This window comes from Carassius gibelio, chromosome A1 (genome assembly GCF_023724105.1).
Source record: "Carassius gibelio isolate Cgi1373 ecotype wild population from Czech Republic chromosome A1, carGib1.2-hapl.c, whole genome shotgun sequence".
NCBI lineage: Eukaryota > Metazoa > Chordata > Actinopteri > Cypriniformes > Cyprinidae > Carassius > Carassius gibelio.
The window spans coordinates 35172080-35193142 of NC_068371.1; the positions used below are offsets into that span (position 1 = coordinate 35172080).

The 21063-nt window shown below is 36.7% G+C and overlaps 1 protein-coding gene across 2 annotated transcripts in view; it reads right to left on the reverse strand.

Moving 5' to 3' along the window:
- LOC128018796 (protein piccolo) overlaps positions 1-20762 on the reverse strand; it is a 34611-nt gene extending 13849 nt beyond the window's left edge. Inside the window, exons 1-4 of one of the 2 annotated variants that reach the window (XM_052604569.1) lie at positions 20452-20762; positions 14291-14504; positions 6798-7457; positions 6471-6549 (exon numbers count right to left, since the gene is read on the reverse strand). In XM_052604569.1, coding sequence (XP_052460529.1) covers positions 6471-6549; positions 6798-7380 — 662 coding nt within the window. In that variant the 5' untranslated portion in view covers positions 7381-7457; positions 14291-14504; positions 20452-20762. The remainder of the gene's footprint in view (positions 1-6470; positions 6550-6797; positions 7458-14290; positions 14505-20451) is intronic. The other variant, XM_052604559.1, reaches the window with a different exon arrangement.
- Positions 20763-21063: the final 301 nt, after the last annotated feature.

The following is a 21063-nucleotide window of genomic DNA, read 5'->3' on the forward strand; positions in this document are numbered from 1 at the left end:
ACATGGAAATGACCAAAATTACACAAAATATGCTCATAATATTAAAAATAACCGACTTCCTGTTGGGTTTAGAATTTCGCTCCAAGAGTCTTTTTTGTAGGTATTGGTGTGTTACATATGTGTGCCAATTTTCGTGCATGTACGTGAAACATAGCTGGAAGGCTGTTGATTTTCTTGGTATAGGTGGCGCTGTCGAGCCATTTTGCCACACCCTCTTCTGAATCCTATATCAGACGAAAATTTTCACCAGGTTTGACGAGTGTGCAAAGTTTCATGACTTTTTGAGCATGTTAAAGCCCTCAAAAATGCGATTCATTCGGGAGAAGAAGAAGAAGAAGAAGAATAATAAATATAGCTGCAAGCAGCGATGGCGGGCTCAAGCCCCGGTGGCATCAGGTAAACTGTGCCCAGCGGGCACATGCATTCACAATATCCCTCTGGCAGTGAGGTTTTAAAGGATATGGCAGTTAAAGGGTTAATCCGAATCATCTAGACTTTAAAATCACATTCACAGAACAATATATATATATATATATATATATATATATATATATATATAACTTTAGTAACACTTTACAATAAGATTCCATTCATAAACATTATGTTAACATGAACAATATTTATATAGCATTCATTCATGTCAGTTAATATTCCAAACTTAAACATTAAAACATTGTTTTATTGTGATTTTTTTCCAAGCACATTTTACCAATTCCAAACCATATCAATCTTAATAACTACCATTATTTTTTATTTAATCATTTATGAGTGCTATACAATAGTCCAGGAAAGCTGGAAGAGAAAAACAGGTCAAGAAGAACTGACAAAAAGAATTGCAAAATAATTAGGAAATAATGTGAAGATTAATTTTTTGTCAATTCTGCAAGACAGACTTTCAGGAAAGGAGGTGGAATAAAAATGAGCTCCTAAATCTTAATCCCAGATTCTGGAAGATATACTCCTCAAACCATCGAACAAGAGGAGGTGCTGCTGGTCCTTCACGAGTCACTCTAATCTGTTCATAAAGCCTATATATAAAGTCTTAATATATAGTATTTCACAATACTTCATGGTATTCTAATTAAATCATTTTTTGGAATCTTAACTCTCAGAGCCTGACACCGAGTAATTCTGGAGACTCCAGGAAAGTGGCAGTTCTGTAAAATGTTGGCGCTGGAGACTAAATGCTCTCTGATAGTTTCACACCTAATTCACTTAACACACACACACACACACACACACACACACACACTACCCACAGTGACAGTGGGACTGAGTGACATCAGATGTATGATAGTTTTTTAATTTTATATCATCCATATAGTGTTGTATAGTCATGAAACTATTGTCATGAGACCAGTCATTCTGAGGAAATATGCCTCAGAATGAATTGTCTTCTATGTGTACATTTTTTTTTTTTGAAGTGTTTAGAAGCTGCACTTTAAAAAAATAAAAAGACATTTACTGGTTCCTTTTTTACTATTATTTCAAAAAATCACCACGACAAAACCATTCAAGCTATCCAAAATTCATTCACACCTGTTCTGTAAGATTAATTCTTTAAACAGTGGTAAAAGAGGATGTGATGCTGAACCTTCAAGAGTCACTCAAAACGTATCTGTCCATAAAGCCTATAAAGAATTATTCTTAATATACAGTTCACAATACTTCAGCTTGTTATTCTAATTAAGTGAGGGTCATTTTATCAGTAAAATTCCTAAAATACATATTATTTTATTTGAAAGATTTCTATAAATGATTTAAATCATACTAGTTTCTACAATAATTATTTAAAAGTAATCCTATAGCTCCCTCTGGTGGCCATTATAGGTACTAAGAATTGCAAGCTTGATTTATAAGTTATGATAGTTTTAATTTTATGCTGGCTCTTGAAAAAAATAAAGCTATGAAACTTACTGTGCTTCCTTCAAATGAGGACTTCTACTTATATAAAAAATTATGAAGAGTTAGAATGAAAATTTGTAAAGATATAGTAAAATAACTATTGTGTTTTTTTATGTTACTTTAATAAATCTCTATGGCAACACCATTTAAGCTATCCTAACCCCATTCACAATTTAACATCTCAGTATATTGGCATCATGTTGAAAAAGGAGTATGGAGTAGTATGAGGAGGAGTATGAATTCATTTACAGGCTGATTTTATCATAAATCCACAATAAAATTTCTGAGTTCTGTATCAATCTGTGTTGTTGTTTGTTTATTTTTATCTTTTATTTTTCATAGGAAGATAACTTACTCTCCTTTTTAATAAATGTGCTTATAAACCAAGGACAAGCTATTTATAGCTGTATTTATAAACTGCTTACTACTGACTATTAATATTGGGACAAGGCTTTATAAAGCATGAACTGACTATTTACTAATGAGTGCAGTTATTATAAAGTGTTATCAATGCATTTGCTAATGTTAACAAATTAGACATTATTTTACAGTGTTATCAAATCCTTAAATGACTCATAAGCATTTGTGAAAGTTCTGCTTGCATTACAGCTTAGTATTGATCTGTGAGCTGAACAGATGTACTGTTACATCCATGAGATTTTGTTTTTATTGTAATACACAAACTATGAAATTATACAAAATGTATAAAAAGGTAAATAAATAAATACGCACACATTAAAAAAGCAGCCAAGAATGAGTTTCCTTTTTTATATAGATTACAATTGAAGACAGAAGCAAGTGGTAAATGTTGTCACTTTAATATTCAAATCCAGTAGATCCACTTCAGATTTATTTCTCAACAGTTTATGTTCACGTGGCTGTTTTCGTTTATATTCGCCAAGCTATTATGTGTTTTGAAATAATCTTGTCCGTTATGTGTTCGTTCGTACGACGAAAGCCAGAATCCTGCAGCTCAAGAGATATATGTTATTCTGCCAGTCGCGCTTTCAAATAGTCTTGCACACTTAAACAGGTCACAAACACCTGCATTTAGCTCTTGTAGTGTTACAATGGGTTTATTGTGTGCATTTGTGGTAATATTTTATTTAAAAAAGCTCTTAAACAAGAATAAATTCGTTTGTTTTGAGCTCGACACTGTACGCGCTGATCGGAGGCGGTGATTTCAGATAGGCAGACACAAATATTTCATTTTCACACAAACAGTTCAAAAACATCTTAATTTAGCTCTTGGTGTGTTCTAATTGGTTGATTGTGTGATATCGCTGTAATAATTTATTTGTAAAAGCTTTAAAACAGGAATAAATTCGTTTTTTTCTGAGCTCTTTACTCCAGACGCTCGTGGTCACAGCGGTGATTCATCTCTCCTATTTCTCACGTATCTCTGGCCAGAAATAATTTATCCATGAGCCCTGAACCGGTAATAATCAGATATGTTGGTTTAGCTTGTCAGTGTGAATTAAATCTAAGTATTTGTTTGTATTTTTAACCGATTTAAAAGTGAAAGTAAAAGTCCGGTAATTGCACCTGTAGGGGCGCAATTTCTCTCAGACAATGGAAGTCTGAAGCACATATACTCAAACTGAGGGACAGAGTGAGATGAGATGTCTGACAGTTTTTTAGTTTTCTGTTATCCATACAGTGTTGTAAAGTCGTGAAACTATGCATATTTCCTCAGAATGACTTTTTCATCTGTATGAAAAAATTCTTTGACGTGTTTGGAAGCTGCAATTTAAAAATACAATAATGATTCCCTTTGAAAGGTCATTTAAAAAAATCACCACTGCAAAATCATTCAAGCTATCCAAAATCCATTCACAATTTAAGTTCCTATCAGAAATACTGATGTGTGTTCAGAGTTTTGTGAAATTCTAAGTATGTTATTTGCCTCAAAATCACCTGAGAAGTATTCCAGTTTGACATGTTGCCACGCCAACAATTTTTTAGATATCAATATCCCCCTTGCAGATTTATATCGGCTGTGTTTTAACATTATTCTGATGAAGTTTGAAGCAAATCGAGTAATAATAAGATGCTGAATTCAAATCATTTTGAAAATGACACACTTCCTTCTGCCAGTTGGTGGCGCTATAACTTTGACTCCTAATAGTCACATATATGCGATCGACATCATACAACGAATAATCTGATAAAGTTTGATTAAAATCAGGAAATGTATGTGGACGGTATTAGACACTTCCTGTTTCTCATTTCTCGCCATAATTTCAACGCCTCGCCACGAGCAAACCGTTTGAGATATCAAAAATCCCCTGGCAATTTTTCATCCCCAGTGTCTTGAGATCATGTTGACAGAGTTTGGCGGCAATCGAGAAAAAAACCTATGACAAGTATTTCAAATTCCAGAGCATGCGCTTTTTACATAACTCTAAATAGCTGACTTCCTGTTGGGTGGAGCCTATGACATGCAATACGAAAGTTGTTCGGCACGATGAGATCTATATGTGTACTGAGTTTCATAAGAATATGTGCAAGTATGTGTGAGCTATACATCAACATTTCTGACTGTGTTCCAGGGGGCGCCGTAGAGCCCCTGTGCCACGCCCGGGTCCCAGCCTCTGCAGGCTCCTAAAGGCCACCAATTCCAAAGTGTGCGCAAATTTTCAAGAGTTTTTGAGTATGTTAAGGACCCTAAAAGCCCCCACAACTTTGACAAAAAATTTGAATACTAAACCCTAAATAGCCAACTTCCTGTTGGGCGGAGCCTATGATATGCAATACAAAAGTTGTTTGGATTGATGAGATTTATATGTGTACCGAGTTTCATACGTCTACGAGCAAGAATGTATGATATATGGTCCTCCATATTCCAGGGGGCGCTGTAGAGCCCCTGTGCCACGCCCATGTATCAGTCTCTGCCCGGCCCTAATGGCCGCAGGTTCCAATCTGTGTGCCAATTTTCAAGACTTTTTAAGCACGTTAAGGGCCCCAAAAGCCCCCGAGACGTTGGAAAAAAATAATAATAATAATAATAATAATAATAATAATAAAAAATAATCCTAAGGAAAACAATAGGCCTCTCGCCCTTTGGGCTTGAGCCCTAATAATAAAAAACAAAGCAGATACAAGAGGGTCCTCGCACCTCGGTGCTCGGGCCCTAAATATATTGCCATGGCTATGACTTTGATGAAGACAAGGCTAACAGACTAGAAGATTGCGGACCATTATTGTATCTATTTTTTTCAGCTCCTAAACAACAAAATTATGGGTTGAGAAGTTTAAAATGGCAATATAAAAGAGGTCAAAAACATTCCTACAGGAGCAATCTTCATTTTACACAAATGGAAAGAACACCAACAATTATTTATTTTTTTACTTTTTTTCGACATCATTAGCACCATTTCAAAATGTATAAGCTCATTCATTTTCTTGTGGTGTAATGTAGCAGATGCCATCTGGTTTACCAGTCATTTAGAATCGAAGTAAAAAGGAAAACATATGGTGATAGACTAACCAGCAGCTTGGTTCAAAGGAAATTAAAATGGTTGATGACTACTTTGCAACAGAGAAAAAAAACAACAAAAAACTATTTTGATTTGATAAGCACAGAATCCAAGTCCCATGAAACTACAAACTGAGTGAGCAAGATGGTTGGTGTAGTAAGAGTTGCAGACAAAGAACCCTACCCAATAACCCTCTTTTCCCTTACAATGTTATTCAAAAACTGGCAGAAAGTCTTCTCCTAGAAATGCCTAAAACATCTAGCCAGCACACATACACTGTATCATAATCATAACTTTGATGGAGCTAGTTTACATTTCCCACAGTGGGAGTATTATTGTTTTTCTGCAGTGCAAACATTTCATTTGCAGCTACATTGAGAATATATAACACAGACAGATCAAATGAGTGCTCATATTCATCCACACTATTCATTACCCATTGTTCTTTAGGTTACAGACATTCCAACAAAAGGGAGTCTAAACAGTCTTGTAAACTGACATTACCACGTAAATACATAGAATTAAGCACATAATTAAACCTTAATAATCAGATAAGACCAGTAATATCCACATTGACTGACTGCATTTAAAATAAAACTGAAGAGCTTGAGTACGACAGTAATCAGCTTGTTAAATTAATTTTTTATTTTCTTTAAGGCTCAGCATCAAGAAGATTTAATGATTCATTTAAAAATGTTATTTAACTTACCACAGCATTTTACCAACTTTACCATCAAATTTTTTTTTCATAAACAAAGAATAAATAAGGTTCTTACAATAACATTGTAAGGAGAAGGGGAAAGATATAAAACTGATCAAGAAAACAGAATCAAATTACTAAAATCTAATTTTAAATATATGAAAAGAACAAACAAAAAACTACAAAGACATAATTGGTAATGTAACCAACTTGGATCATAAAAAGACATTTAACTCCAGTAAAGATACCAATTAACATTCCCAGAAAGTTGCATTAACAAAGTCAAACGTTGTGCAATCGTGTACTTCCCAGCATTCCAATTTTCCATTCAAATTGTCAAATATCCAAGCTCAAACTACCATCTAAATCTCTAAAAGCCGCTTTACCTGTTAGTTTTGGGAGCCGCAGTGGTTTTGGCTTTGGCTGAAATGCTGGGTTTGGCAGCAGCTTGCCTTGGAGCAGGAGCTGAGGAAATGAAATTGAAATAAAGCATGTTCCAAAGTGACTGGGATTGCTCAAAAATAGAAAAATAGTGGTAAAATGTAATGCAAAATCATGTATCTTACACAAAGGTTTGTGTTGTATCTGGCACATGAGAATAATGGAACATTTTCTAATGATGCTTAGTTATTGGTACATGCCCAAATCCAGTATCAGAAGTACCAGAACTCTATAAGTGAACTAGCAGACCCATACATGCCAGGCCATCTTACCTGTGGTTTTGGGTTTGGTTGAAGCACTAGTGGCAGCTGTGGCAGGTCTCTTACTCAGGCTGGTGGCTGTGCTGGCTATGCCAGCTGTCGTTGATCTGCTAGTTCCAACAGTTGCTGCTTTAAGTTGGGCCCTTGAAGTTGCAATGGCAGTAGAAGAACCAACGGGTTTCTTACTAGGACCAGAAGGTCCAACGTTAGTGGTGGGTTTCTTCTGGTCTGCTGCAGCAGTGCTAACTGGAATGGGTTTCTTTGTTGTGGTACTCGATGCAGTCTTTGTGAGGCCATTAGCCACACGGCTTTGGGTTGCTTTGGGTCGTGTACCAGGTCCAGTCATAGCTGGACCTGCAGCAATCTTGCCTTTGACTGGCCCTTTGCATTTGCTTTTAGCATCTACTGCTTTCTCAGAAGCTTCCTTTACAGTTGGAGGAGCGGTTTGCTCATTTTGGGGAGCATCAGGTTGTGGGGGTGATGGTGTAGTGCGATTTTGAGATGCCCCATCATTCTCGTTTAGTTCGATTATAGGTTCTGTTCCATCGGCTTCCATTGGTTCAGATGGTGCTATGGCCACCCCATCAGGTTTCATTGCCAATATTACCCAATGATCTGTTGCTGCTGGATAAGCTCGCTGGATTCAGTGCTGGATTCAACTCAATAACTGCCCTGCAAGAAAACAGGAAAGACAACTGAAAGCTATTTGCAGTGACTATTTTAGCAACTTTATTTTTACTAAGTTGGAGTTCACCAGTAACTCCTTATATAAAGACAAATACAGTCAGTTTGTCAGAAATGCTTGTGCTGTATGTAACAGAATGAACTAATTTTAAGTAACCATGTAACTGAAAGAGTTTAAAAGTAAAAAATTAATTGTAAAAGGAAGAAGCATTTTTTTAAAAGGGAACCATTCCTGTGAAGGGCAACTTGGAAAAACAGGAAATGAAATAACAAAAATCCAAAAATATCAAGTTGAGAGGCCTGTTGCACATAGCTAGTTTCAGTTTTTACACAGGCAAGTTCACGCTTGGTTTAAACAAACACAGTTTTCAGATTCAAAAATCCTTCAGTGAGATGATGTGGTTTCATACACAGAATAAGGCACGCAACATTTTATAGTATTCTAAGCAGTGATAATGGCTCAATTAGCATTGCATTATTTATATTATTGAATTAATGAAAACAGTTAAATCTTGTTTTATTCAGCAACCGCTAACCTATTAGGATATCCTGGGTTTATTCTGCGAGGCGTAGACAGTTCTTCTGCAGTTTCCATGCTAGAGCATTCTCTGGCCTTCAGATGGAGATTTACTGCTGATCACAGAACTGTGCTTCCCTGGCAAAATGTGCATGACAATCGCAGCTTTTGCCTAATCGCGAGTGCAATTTAATTTCAATTAACCTTGCAGCCCTAAAAAAAAAATTACACAGTAATTCATAGTTTTTAATTCTAAAATCATATATTTTTTATTTAGTGGCATTACATAGAATACCACATTAAACCATTTTGTTTTTCACCATATAGGCTGTAACTTTTCAGTTAACCGATTAACAGTTTTTTTTTTTACTTTAGCATTTTTATTTTTTTGTTCTGTAAAGAAAATGTTTTTTTTACACTAACACTGAGTGCTGCAGAAAAGTGTTTTTGTTAGTATTTTGTGTAAGTCTCCAAGATATTAGTCTGAAATGAACACTAGGCTCCATAAAAATCAAAATATTAAGAGGATTTATTTGTGTGGATCATTTACACAGAACAGTCACCACCACCTGCTCTACAGAAATATGATGCCATTATCTGGAGTTCATCTACCGGTTCATAAAAACTAGTCATTTCCTATGCATGTCAAATGTAAACAGACATGGTATCATTAGAAAAGAATCACCCATGTCCCAATATACAGCTTTCACATAACACAGATTCTAATCCACCACTCGGTCTCATTAAATAAACCCAAATTGACATTTGGCAGAATTCTAAAATAAAATAATTTCAATATAACCATATCACTGGAGGACTGCACTATAAAAGCCATTTTTTTTGCATCAGAGACTGACGCAAAAGCTCGTCAGCAAAGATTGTGGCATGGGATTTGAAGAAAGGAGGATAAAGCGTCAATGTGGTGGTGGGGGGTGGCTATGAACCCATTCACCCCAGTCCTTCCTCCAAACTCCTTTATTCTGAATCCTCATATCGTTCTCTTCCCCCTTAAACAGTTCTCCATAACCACAACCCCCCTCCTCCTCTGCATCAGATCTGTTCCCTGACTGCAGGCACACAGATGGCCCTAGCAGCTGAGCTATTGTTCTGGCTCTACAACAAGCCCAAGCAACCAAAGCAGAGAGCAAATAGACAGAGAAAGGGGGAAATCGTGGGATGAAGTAACAATATCAAGGCATGCTGAGAAATCTAATTTTACTGTGGCCATCCAGGAAATGAGTGGACTCAAGTATGTTTGACAGAATCAAGAACAGGAAAATTAAACAACGAAACTCTGAATAAAAATATTGAAACCCCTTCAGAAATGTCTCTCAGAAGGCAGAAAACAAAGAGGATGCATGACACGCATTCTAGAAACCTTGTCACCCTACAGGGCAAGATGATGAATTGGAATGTCATCACTCTGCCCACAACAGGACAAAAATTACCCAGCAGCCCTGCTGATGCGTCTCCATGGTGATGTGCAGAACAACAAGGGGACATATAGGGGGAAAAAACAAAAAAAGAGGATCCAGCTTAATCAGAAAAGTTTCAGTAAGAACTTTTTTGTATTTTATTTCAGTTAACATTTATTTTCTTTTAAGCAATGAAAAAAAAAGTGTCTTATTTGTAGTTTCAGTTTTCATCTACAAACCTGATACGCATAAAAGAGAACCAGGAAAAGAGAGATAAGTATAAGGGAAAAACTAACAAAACAATAAGGGGAGGGTAAGGTAGAATAAGACATACAATAAGAATTGTGTGTATGGGGTGGGTTATTGTGTGTGTCTGTGTGTGGGTCCTGTTTGACTGGAAGCAGTTGTGAGCGGAAAATACAAGCAGCTTAATAAAAAAAAAATAAAGCACTGAAGAATACAATCACACACATCTTCATTTAACACTACACTTCAAAAAATAAAACGCCTCTTTCAGGGAAAACTAACAGCAAAACCACTAGGACATTCAGGTGCTCATGAAAAACCTGTTTTAGCATTCAAACCAAAACTGTCCACACACTTAAAAACAGAGGTTCCTAAAGGAGGGTTTAGAGTGATGCCATTAAAGAAACATTTAGTTTTTAATGTGATTAAACTAAAGAACCTTAATCTACTATTAGTAACCTGTCATGGAATGGAAAGATTCTTTATTGAACAGCCGATGTCAATAAAGAATCTTTATTTTATAGAGTGCAAACAACACTTTTCTACCAACAAATTTCCATTATTTTTCCCAAGGCCTTTTTTAATTTATTGAAATTAAATGAACTGACTCAACGATACAATTTGCTCACAGATCAGAATTTACCATGGCTTAAGCAAGCAATAGCTTATATGAAATTGTACAGCAGAGCAAAAAAATTTATATTCACTATAATATGAAATTGTATAGCAGAGCATAACTATAGAAACTGTATATTCACTATAAAAATATCTATGACTTCAACACAATTTGAAAATGTCCTGATATTTTCAGGTCTTCAATAAAAAGTAGGAAACCTTTCTGCCTCTCCACCATCAGTTAACTGTCATTAAATCTCAACCACATCTTGTCCAATATCTTAAACCATCATCTGTTTGGATTAGGAAATGTACATGCATGTATAGACCGAGGATTAAGGTTCCATGAGGACATTTTAAAACACGTGTGCTTTCCTAACCCCTGCATTTAATCAAATCTAAAATAATACCTTTATAAAGCTGCTTTCCACATGGGTACGCCTGAGTGTGTCTGTCATTTTTCACTTATTGTAGTAGCTTGATGTACTGCGTTGTGATGGCTTCCCACTTCAGAAAACATCTGCAAGTTACAGCTAGCATCACACACACATGCATGAAGCAAATGCCACATTCTAAGTTCAATTTCTAGAAAACACGTGAAAGAAACTGAAATAACTACAAAGGAACAAATAAAGAGGCTTTGCAAACCCGAATTCCTGCCTAGTTCCTCAGGCCCGAGCCATAACCAGCTGTCACAGACAGACATGCAGCTATTTCCATGCAGCTGTAGTTGGCCACATCCTGCATTCTTGTAATAAGACCTAGTGGCGGGCCTTCGTTTAACAAATATCCCCTTATTCTAACCGTTTGGCTATAACTTATTTTCCATGAAAGTTATCTGTAACTTTAGGTTTAGGATAACTAAGGGATAATTCATCAAAAAATTTAAATTTGGTGTTTATCTGCTTACCCCCAGGGCATCCAAGATGTAGGTTACTTCGTTTCTTCAGTAGAACACAAACAAATTTTTTTTACTCCAACCATTGTAGTCTGTCAGTCAAATAAGTGGAAGCTAATGGGAGTGTTAGCCATGTTAAAAAGCGTTAACATCTTAAAGTCATTTGTGGATTGTTTATTGGAGACGCGAACCGTTTCAAACGATTCAGTTCGATTTGTTGAACTGGTTAAATCGAACGATTCATTCACCAACCGGACATCACTAAGAAGACACGTCACACGACAACTGTGAATGTGCTCAGGACAGTTTGGACATTGCAGTGAATCAGAGGTAAATTATATATATATATATATATATATATATATATATATATATATATATATATATATATATATATATATATATATATATATACTGTTCAGTTTCTTGCAGAGACTGATCTTTTCTTGTCTTTACACAACAATGTATCATCATGAGCCGCAGGGTTTAATATGGTTTTGTTTGTGTTTTTTTTTTTACTCTCAAAGCCTTGATTCCCCATTTACTTCCATTATATGACTGACCGACTGCAACGGTTTCAGTTAAAATCTTTGTGTTCTACTCAAGAAACAAAGTCACCTACATCTTGTGGCGCTTTCCCACTACACAGTACCAGCTCGCCTCACCTCGACTTGACTTTGTTTGGTTTTCAACTGTGTAAAAGTTGTACCTTTAACTGCTTCCAGGTACTTTTTTTCATATCACCTCTGGCGAGGTTCTGAGCTGACTGCTGATTAGTCAGAGAGAATTGTCACCATTCACTGTCATCATTGCACGCGCCAGACAGAGTATCTTGAATAACCCCACCATTTTTAAATAGTTTGGCCAGAGATTGCATGATATACCCATTACTATTATGGCAACTCGGAAGAATACGCCATGGTCAAACAAGGTTTGGTTTCATTCATACACTCGATTTCCTCCATTGTCTGTATGTGGGTAGCGGGTGTGTTTCACATAGAATATTACGTCACGGCAGTTTCCTGCGGCGTCGCTATGATGACCAGGTACTACTGTGGAGGTACTATCTGCAATGGAAAACAATGCGAAAAGCGAGCCGAGCCAAGGTGAGGTGAGGCGAGTCAGTACTGTTAATGGAAAAGTGCCACTGGATGCCCTGGGGTAAGCAGATAAACTGTGAACTATCCATTTAACCTGACAATAACAGAACAATACTTAGGAAAGGGTAAGATGAGAGATGGAATACCAAAGCACCCTTCGCCAGAGAGGTATTAAAATGGTCAGAAATGACACGGGCACATACTCCACATGCAATCTGCCCATACAAGGCAGTGTTCTCACAACTCTACTACTGGCACACATTCTCCCCAAGAATCAACACATGAAAACATTGAAAGAGCGCAACAACAGAGCCTTCCTATTGCCTCTCTTATTTCTTCCTCATTTCAGTCAATTATTCCTCCAGCATTAACTCCACTCACACCAAAGACTAAAATGCTGTATTGTGCATAAAGCTATAGTTTAAGGATAATTATTATGCAATATTTAAACAAATGTCCAAAGCTTGCATTGCTTTTTGTAGCATGTCTTTAGTCACTTTTTGTCTCTTTAAGGTTTTAGACTGTACAAGAAAATATGTAAATTATATATAATGCCAAATTATTTCAAAAAGTATTTTGAATAAATCTCATTCAAAACATCTTTCTGAAATCAAGTCTGTGCTTATATTAATCAGCTTCTCAAGTTACCTCTGAAATTTGCAAGGGCATCAGTCTGTGTGGGTGTTCCCTTTTTACTTTCACTCTTCCAATTTAGAAAACAACAACAACCAGTTATATCTAGGCCTAAACTTTTCAGTGTTAATGTTGAAGGAAATCTCTCAAATGGATTTAAACAGTAAAATGTGCAACAGAGTACTAAACTATAGGAAGTAGCTTAAAGCATTATCAAACTGTTGTAACAGAATTGTAAAACATTTTACTATGCTTAAATCCATTGTGCAGAAGAAAAAAGAAAGAAAAAAAAGAGGGGGGGGACAGATTTTCGTCTGCATATCAGTTATGTTCAGAACAAAATAGAACATGCTGTGTAGTGCTGGAAAACCCAGATTCCCATCTTTCTCCCTGAGTAACATCTCGGCATGTTTAGGAACACATCAGATTTCCTTAAAACGGACAAGAGATAGGAATTCGTAACATTATATACACCCACAACTGTGAGTGAAAACTGCAGCCTCCTCCTACTGTAGGAAGGGGGAAATTCTTTAATACACAAACTAATAAGACCATTTCCAGTGGTGGGCATGATTTCTCAACTTTTTGACTTGCTATCACACAAACCCACCCACAAAGAGATAATTCTACTGTACAGATATTGTACAAATCAACACATCCTGTAACCATTCTCTATTCACAGCAGTTCCTACAGGAGGTTTCCGTTTGTATCTTGGTCAATCTGAAGCAACGGGTCACCATTAAAGAAGATCTTTAGATGAAATCGTGGTCCTTTGATTCATAAAATGCAAGTCAGTGGCTTATTTTTAAGAATAAAAAAAAAAGCATAAAGAAACAAACTTAAAGCCCATGATCCTAAAGGTCTTATGAAGCGAAACGACTGGTCTGTGCAAGAAACTGAATACTATTTGTAACATTATTATGGTTTCTCATGGTTTATGTAAAAAGTGAGTTGATTAAGTTTATTCACTTCATATTCTTTAGACATCTACAACACACATTTTAAATAATTATTGGGTGATTTAATAAGAACCAGTTCATGGAAAATAACCAGACTTCTCAGACTTCTCTTTTCCTGAGGCTCTGGATTACAGGTAATAATGTTGTAAACAAAGTTCAGTTTCTTGCACAGACCTACCATTTCGTTTCATACAACCTAAATATATCATCAAGAGCCACTTTTATTTTATGTGCTTTTTTTTGACTCTCAAAGTGGTGGTAGCCATTTGCATTTTATGAATCCCCAAGAACCACAGTCTTAAAATCATTTTTTACTTTTCTACTGAAAAAAAAGAAAAGAAAAGTCACCTACATACTGGATGGCCAGAGGATGAGTAAATTAACAGAAAATTTAATTAGTTCAACCAAAAATTAAAATTAACCAATGGTTTACTTACCCTCAAGCCATCCTGGGTATATATGACTTTCTTCTTTCAGATGAATACAATCAGATTTATATTAAATAAAAAAAATGTCCTGGCTCTTCCAAGCATTATAATGACAGTGAATGAGAGTCGAGATTTTGAAGCCCAAAACAGTTTGTCCATCCATCATAAAAAATACTTCACACGATTTCGGGGCGAAGCGATGCATTTGCGAAGCGATGAATTTCTGAGGGGGAAAAAAATGTAATAAGGCTACTTTAAGAAAAAGTAAAATTAATAAATTGTTTATACATTCAAATAATTAGACATGCTAAAACAGAATTTGGTAGCAATAAAAAAATAAATAGTGTGAAAAAGTAAAACATTTTGTAGGACCCTAAACATGTAATTATTGTCAAACTTTTAATAAATTGATGTGAAAATGTATACATTTCATGATTTTAATTAATTAGACAGTCTTTTTAATTATTACATTTTATTCAACTATTGGGCCCTAACTATCCCTCAGCCTTGCTACGCCCCCCAGTTTGGGAACCACTGCTTTATTCTTATATATATATATATATATATATATATATATATATATATATATATATATATATATATATATATATATATATATATATATATATATATATATATATATATATATATATATATATATATATATATATATATATGGGGGTGTGACGGTTCGTATATAACCGTGAGACCGGCGGTTATAGTTGAACACCGTCATTAGAACTCTATAACCGCCAAAACCGTGTCATTAAAATATTTTTTACAAACATTTTTTATCAAAAATTATTTTCATTTTTTAGATAGGATCATAAGATGCGCAATGTATCGGAAGACATGATTTTTACCACTTAATGAAGTTTTGTAAATCGTCAGACATGATATTTACCACTTCATTAAATTTTGCTTTGTAGAAAAACCTTTCTTAAAAACGAATTTCGTTTGTAAAAATTTTATCTTAATTTTAATAAGTGTTTGTAAATAAAAAGGCAAATATAGCAGACAATGGTAACCGTGACATGGAAGCGCCAGCGCGCCACGTTCACTTGCACTGCACTGTGAACTAGAGCGCATCTCATTGTAAATGAAACTCAGCGTAGGCCTATGCCTCATACTTTAGCATTAAATATCTTTGCTGCATCCTTCCTAGAACAGACAATAGCTTTTTTTGCGGCTAGCATCAGCAAAGCATTGCATCGTCCATAGACTGCAAAACAATCAGCGGATGGCGGGCGGGTGCGGCTTTGAAATTTGCTCAAAAAACGTTGGCGCGGATGATGAGTTTTGTGACAGATCTCCTTAATAAACGGAGGTCTGAAATCTCTGCCCCTTTACCGATCAGAGCGCGCGCTGACACTGAGTTAACCCGCTATCTCCAAGAAAAACCAATTGACTCTACGGCAGATCAACTAGCATGGCCGCTCCACCAACACCCCCCAACCCACCCCGACGGTTATATACACACACACACACACACACACACACACACACTATTTTTATTTATTTATTAAGTGGAAATCAGTTTACTTGAACTTGACTGACTGCTTCACTTCCACTTTAAATATTTGTGTTGTGTATTATTTATTTTTATTTACACTATTTATAGTTTTTGCGCAATTACTTTGCCGGTCTAATATTGATATATTCATTCATCTAACATAAGCTCCAAGCAGCATGGACAGCAACAGGATGTTTGCTAAAAGTATACTGCTGCTCAAGCATTTCAAACTGTTCACTTAAGCGAGGAACGAAAAAGAAATTTGCCTTAAGAATATCAGGGCCTTTAGTAGTTTGATTTGCATTGTGAATGGTTGCTAGATGGGTGTAGTGAAGGATAATGGGTCAGTATTGTTTGTGGGGGTCAAGCTGAAGTGTCAGACAGTGCTGAAAGTGTGAAACGGTAGCAACCATGCAGATAAACAGGAAGAAAATCAACGACCCTGCTCCCTCTCTTCCAACAGGATTAACTCCAGATGAGAGAGTTGTGTATGTTGTCTGAGAATAGGGTGTGAATGGGCCTTAATGACCCAGCAGGGATTTATTTTGCAATGCGTAATGTAAGGATTCAGAGAGGACATTCTCCACTGTGTGGCGTGTACCATGCTGATGGGGGCTGGGCACGACCAGAACGGAGCTGCCAAAACAACACGAGAGATATGGTCAAAAAGAGGCAGCAAAATGGCACAGGGAAAAAGTAAAAGTAAAAGTGGTGTAAAAGGACTTTTGAAGAAACCTAAATTCACTTACGTAAACCAGGGTGGAACTGGACTAAAACAAAGGCTGCAACCATCTCACGCTCAAGATAAATCGACAAAAAAGATTAGCATTACAGAAGATGTTTTGGAGAGGGAGAAGGTGAGAAAGAACAGATGGTAAACGGTGGCATGATGGTTTGTTTGTAGTTTGCATACTGGACACGCAGCAGGACGCTGTGATGGATAGGGATGGAGCCCAAGACAATTAAACAGGACATCAGCTCCATCTAAAAACAGATACAAACAAACTCTCTGCCAAGTTATCTAGCACTAGCTTGCAGAGAGTTAAGATATCTTTTGTCAGTGGCAGTGTTTTAGGGTATCATAAAACCACCAGAAAGGATTTAATATAACAACGTAGTATTTCAAAATGTTCTTTCCAAATGCAAAGTGATCTCAAGTGCTAAGTAGATTATCCCAATGGTAAAAACTCAGTAAGCAATTTCATAGGAAACAAGAGTACCAGATACTCTGGAATTCACATTATAGCCCCTTTCACAATGCCATTCCGGCAAATACAGGGGTAACGTGTTCCTGTAATTGTTCCCTGGTCGCTAGATTTGGCACTTTCACACTGCCAGTGATGACCCGGTATATGTGCGTGCTTCCACACACAGCCCTTGAAGATCCCGTAACGACACGTGACATCAGCGCGTGACGTGTAATGTACGAGTCGTCAACGCTTGGCACGTTATACTTTCACTGAAGCAAGCGAACGATCTCTGAGTCAGCGCGGAAAGTGAGGAACTAACTGATCTCTGCTTCATTACAGTTTGCACATATGTTTTCGTCGCGAATGTTGATCTTCCTTCAAAACAGCTGGTAAAAGAGTCGCGGGATAACGCGCGTCATCACTTCGATACGGAATTAGATCTGGCTTTTGTTCACACAGCGCTCGTTCCGGATCGATTACCGCAATGTTACTAGGTCCCCGACCCGGGTTCAATTCGGTAATCAATTCCGGGACGTGGTTGCTTTCACACAGAAGGCGACCAGGCAATGTTACGGGAATATTGCGGGTCCGACGTGCAGTGTGAAAGGGGCTTATGTGAACTGGACGGATCAATGATTAAATTCAGGTTATCAGACTATTTGAAATTCAATTAAAAAGCAAACAGATTTGACGATTAACATGGTTTATTTCGCTACTGAAAATTGGGACTTCTTCCTGGGCATCTGCTTGTCCAATTCCAACACCCCACTGTGAGGTCACAGCTAAGCTGGAGCTCAAAAGCTGTTAAATGGTACAATCTGTGAATGCTGCATTGGCCAGGACATCAATAGATATGTGTACCAACACCCTTAAACACAATTTTTACTCAAATTAAGTGAATGATACTCTAAAGATAGTTCACACAAAAATGACAATTCTGTCGTCTTTTACTCACCCTCCACATATTCCAAACTTGTGGGACTTACTGTCTTCTGTTGAAAGCAAAATATGATATTTTGAATGAAGGTAGAATTTTGAAGAATGATGGTAACAAAACCGCTGACGGTAGACACTCGACTTTAATTATATATATTTTTCCATACTATAGAAGTAAAATCAATTGATCAGTTACCAACATTCTTCAAAATATCTTCTTTTGAGCTCAACAGAAGAAAAGTTTGGAATAACTTGAGGTGAGTAAATTAAAAATTTAATTTTGGGGGGGAACTATCCCTTTTTCTTTTTTTTCTAAATGCAAAATCTATCTGGAGAAATCTTTCGCTCTCCAACTGGATTCATATTGAAATGACTGGATTTCAGCTGTGACAATATACTGAAATTGTGCTTATGTGACCACACTATAACTCCGCAAAGAGTGATGTGTAAGAAAATGGCAGAAAAAGAATCAAAGTTGTCTGCAAATTAGCGACCACAGACTTGAGAGGGATCAACAAACCAAAAACAACAACAATTACAAAACCTGAATTGGTTCCAGCACAAGAGGGCTCAATAAATGATGAAATCATTAGCTCACAAGATGCAATAGAAGGCACTATCAATAGCTACATAACGCTAGTTGCTAAAAGTAAACAAAGTCTAGACGAGCAGCAAGAGAGACTTGTGAGGTTGTCCGGTTAGACAAAGCTAGTGTCAGGAGTCCTTCATTTAGGAGTGTGGCTAAAACAACTAATGACAGCAGATGCCCTGCTCAACTCCAGACCGAGCTCAGGCACACATCTAAACAAAGAGGTACTATCATACATTTTAGCACAAGCAGGCCCTGTTTTCATGTGTTCTTTGTTCTATCATTCTAGCATCAAATTAGTTATAGCTCTGGACTGATCAGGCAAGTCAATCAAGGTTTTTACAACCATTACAACAGCTGGCATTACAAAGTGTATGACGAATTCCAGACAACTGGGAGGTCACAATAGACCATTATGGTCTTAGCAAGGCATTATATGACATCAACAAAGTCATTTAAAATTTCCCTGCAAAGAATTTGAGGTCTAGCAATTTAAGTGAGCTGAGAAAGTATTTGTATGTTTAGCTGGCTCTTATTCGACCTTATAATAGCCTACCAGTGGTTTTGGACTTTATAGTAACACTTAGTTTCTTGGATGTATAAATTTTACCACTTGTACTTATTCGATTTGGACTGTTTTGATACATGCTGATCCATAATCTGGACTAACGATGACTTTAGAAGTACTTAAAGGTTTAAGTTTGGGTACTGTCAAGAATCACTATAAACAAAATGAGCATAATAGTATTGCTAAAAATAGTAACTAGTTAATTTTATGACGCAGCTGGTCACGTGATTTCAACATGGCCACACCCATGTGAATTAGAATTGCTAGAATTAAATAGCTTTTCCTGGAATATTCGTGTTAGTGCATCATTTTAATTATATTTTTCTGCCCATCTCTTTGTCGAAAACCTTTAAATTGAGAATAAATTAGTGAATGCACCTTAGAACCAACAGTTTACACACAAAACGACATCTCATGAAAAAATATTCTATGGTAAACAGTTCAATGTCCGGGCCGGTCATGAACTTGTAGAATTGATTCTAGAATGTACACAGAGACGGTGTTATCTACAGGCTGGCGTTACAAGGGCAGGGTGATAACACAGCATGACATCAACGCGATTCAAGTGATAATGTCAAGCCAAAACGAGGCAGTGGCCAGATAAGCTCGGATAAGCAGTACATATCCATATAAAACATTTAGTTTCATTTACATTTATACATTTAGTAGAATAAAACGACGGCGATCCAGGATAGTCCACCTACACTATCGATTTCTCCGAGCTTTAGAAGTTTATTCTGGTAAAGAGAGGCCAGACGGGTCAGAATAACTCAAAGGACAGCTATTGAAGTGAAGCGATGCTATAAAGTGTCCGTTTCGACTCGATTTGAATTCCACAACATCAAATCTTTTAATTCTCACTGCACATTTTAAACTGGTCGTATAGCTATTATATTAAACCCCACATAAGGCAGCAAATTGTTTACATTACAAGACAGATTGAAGTATTTATATTTTGCTTCAGAAAATAGGCTACTGTTTATTTTGTAATCGACAAGAAAAATGGTGATCATTGGTTCGCTACATGTAACTACAGCAGCCACGCGAGTCATTTAATTAATTACGATGCCATTCACGCGCTGTGATTCAATGCAGTCGTATTAAAAAAGAATCGATGTTTCATACGGAGCACAGGCCGTTGATCAGATCATACCATGCATTTATAAATCGATGCATCGCATCATGTAAAAGCCCAGGCCAACCCTAACATGCAAAATCGGAACGAAACCAAACCTCATGCCAGAAAACATCCAGAACGTAAACCAGGTTGATTGGGGTCCCAAATTAAGTGACGATTTGAACAGAAAATATGAAGCAGGCAAACAGGTTGAAATATAAGCAAAGTTAAAATGCTCAAAAATGTCATCCATTTACCTTCAGATGATTTTAAAAGCGCCTGGTTTCGACTCCTCTGCTTCAATCTGGAAAAGCGGACAATGCGGGACTTCACACCAGCAACAAGGTGATATTGGAGGCGTGTGGTTCCTTGTGCAAATTGCTTAAAATGTATCGTACAAAAAAGTAATTTAACCCACTGCTTAACCCTCGCGATTCACTTTGAGATAAAACCAACGTGAAGGAGGTTGTCCAAATCCTAACGTGGCAATTCAGAAACAAATAGGATCAAGCCACCAAAAGCCCATCGGACCATTAGCTCCCGGTTTTCATCCAATGGGATCAAGTACCGAATTCACTTCGAAGGGGCAGTGATGTCACTTTACAAACTGTGGCCCCGCCCATCTAGCGTCCAGCACGCTGTTTCACCATCATGTGTTTGAAAAACATGCATGACTGAAGACTACCAACTCACTGGAGCAAACGACATAAAAATAAAAACAATGCTACTGTTTAATTACCAACTCACTGGGCAGGGACATATAAATAAAACTAATGCTAATGTATTCATATTTTCAAACACAGTTGGGTCTTAAAATTGACAATGTTAAAGGTTGTATCTGCCATGAAAATTTAATTTAAATTCAATAA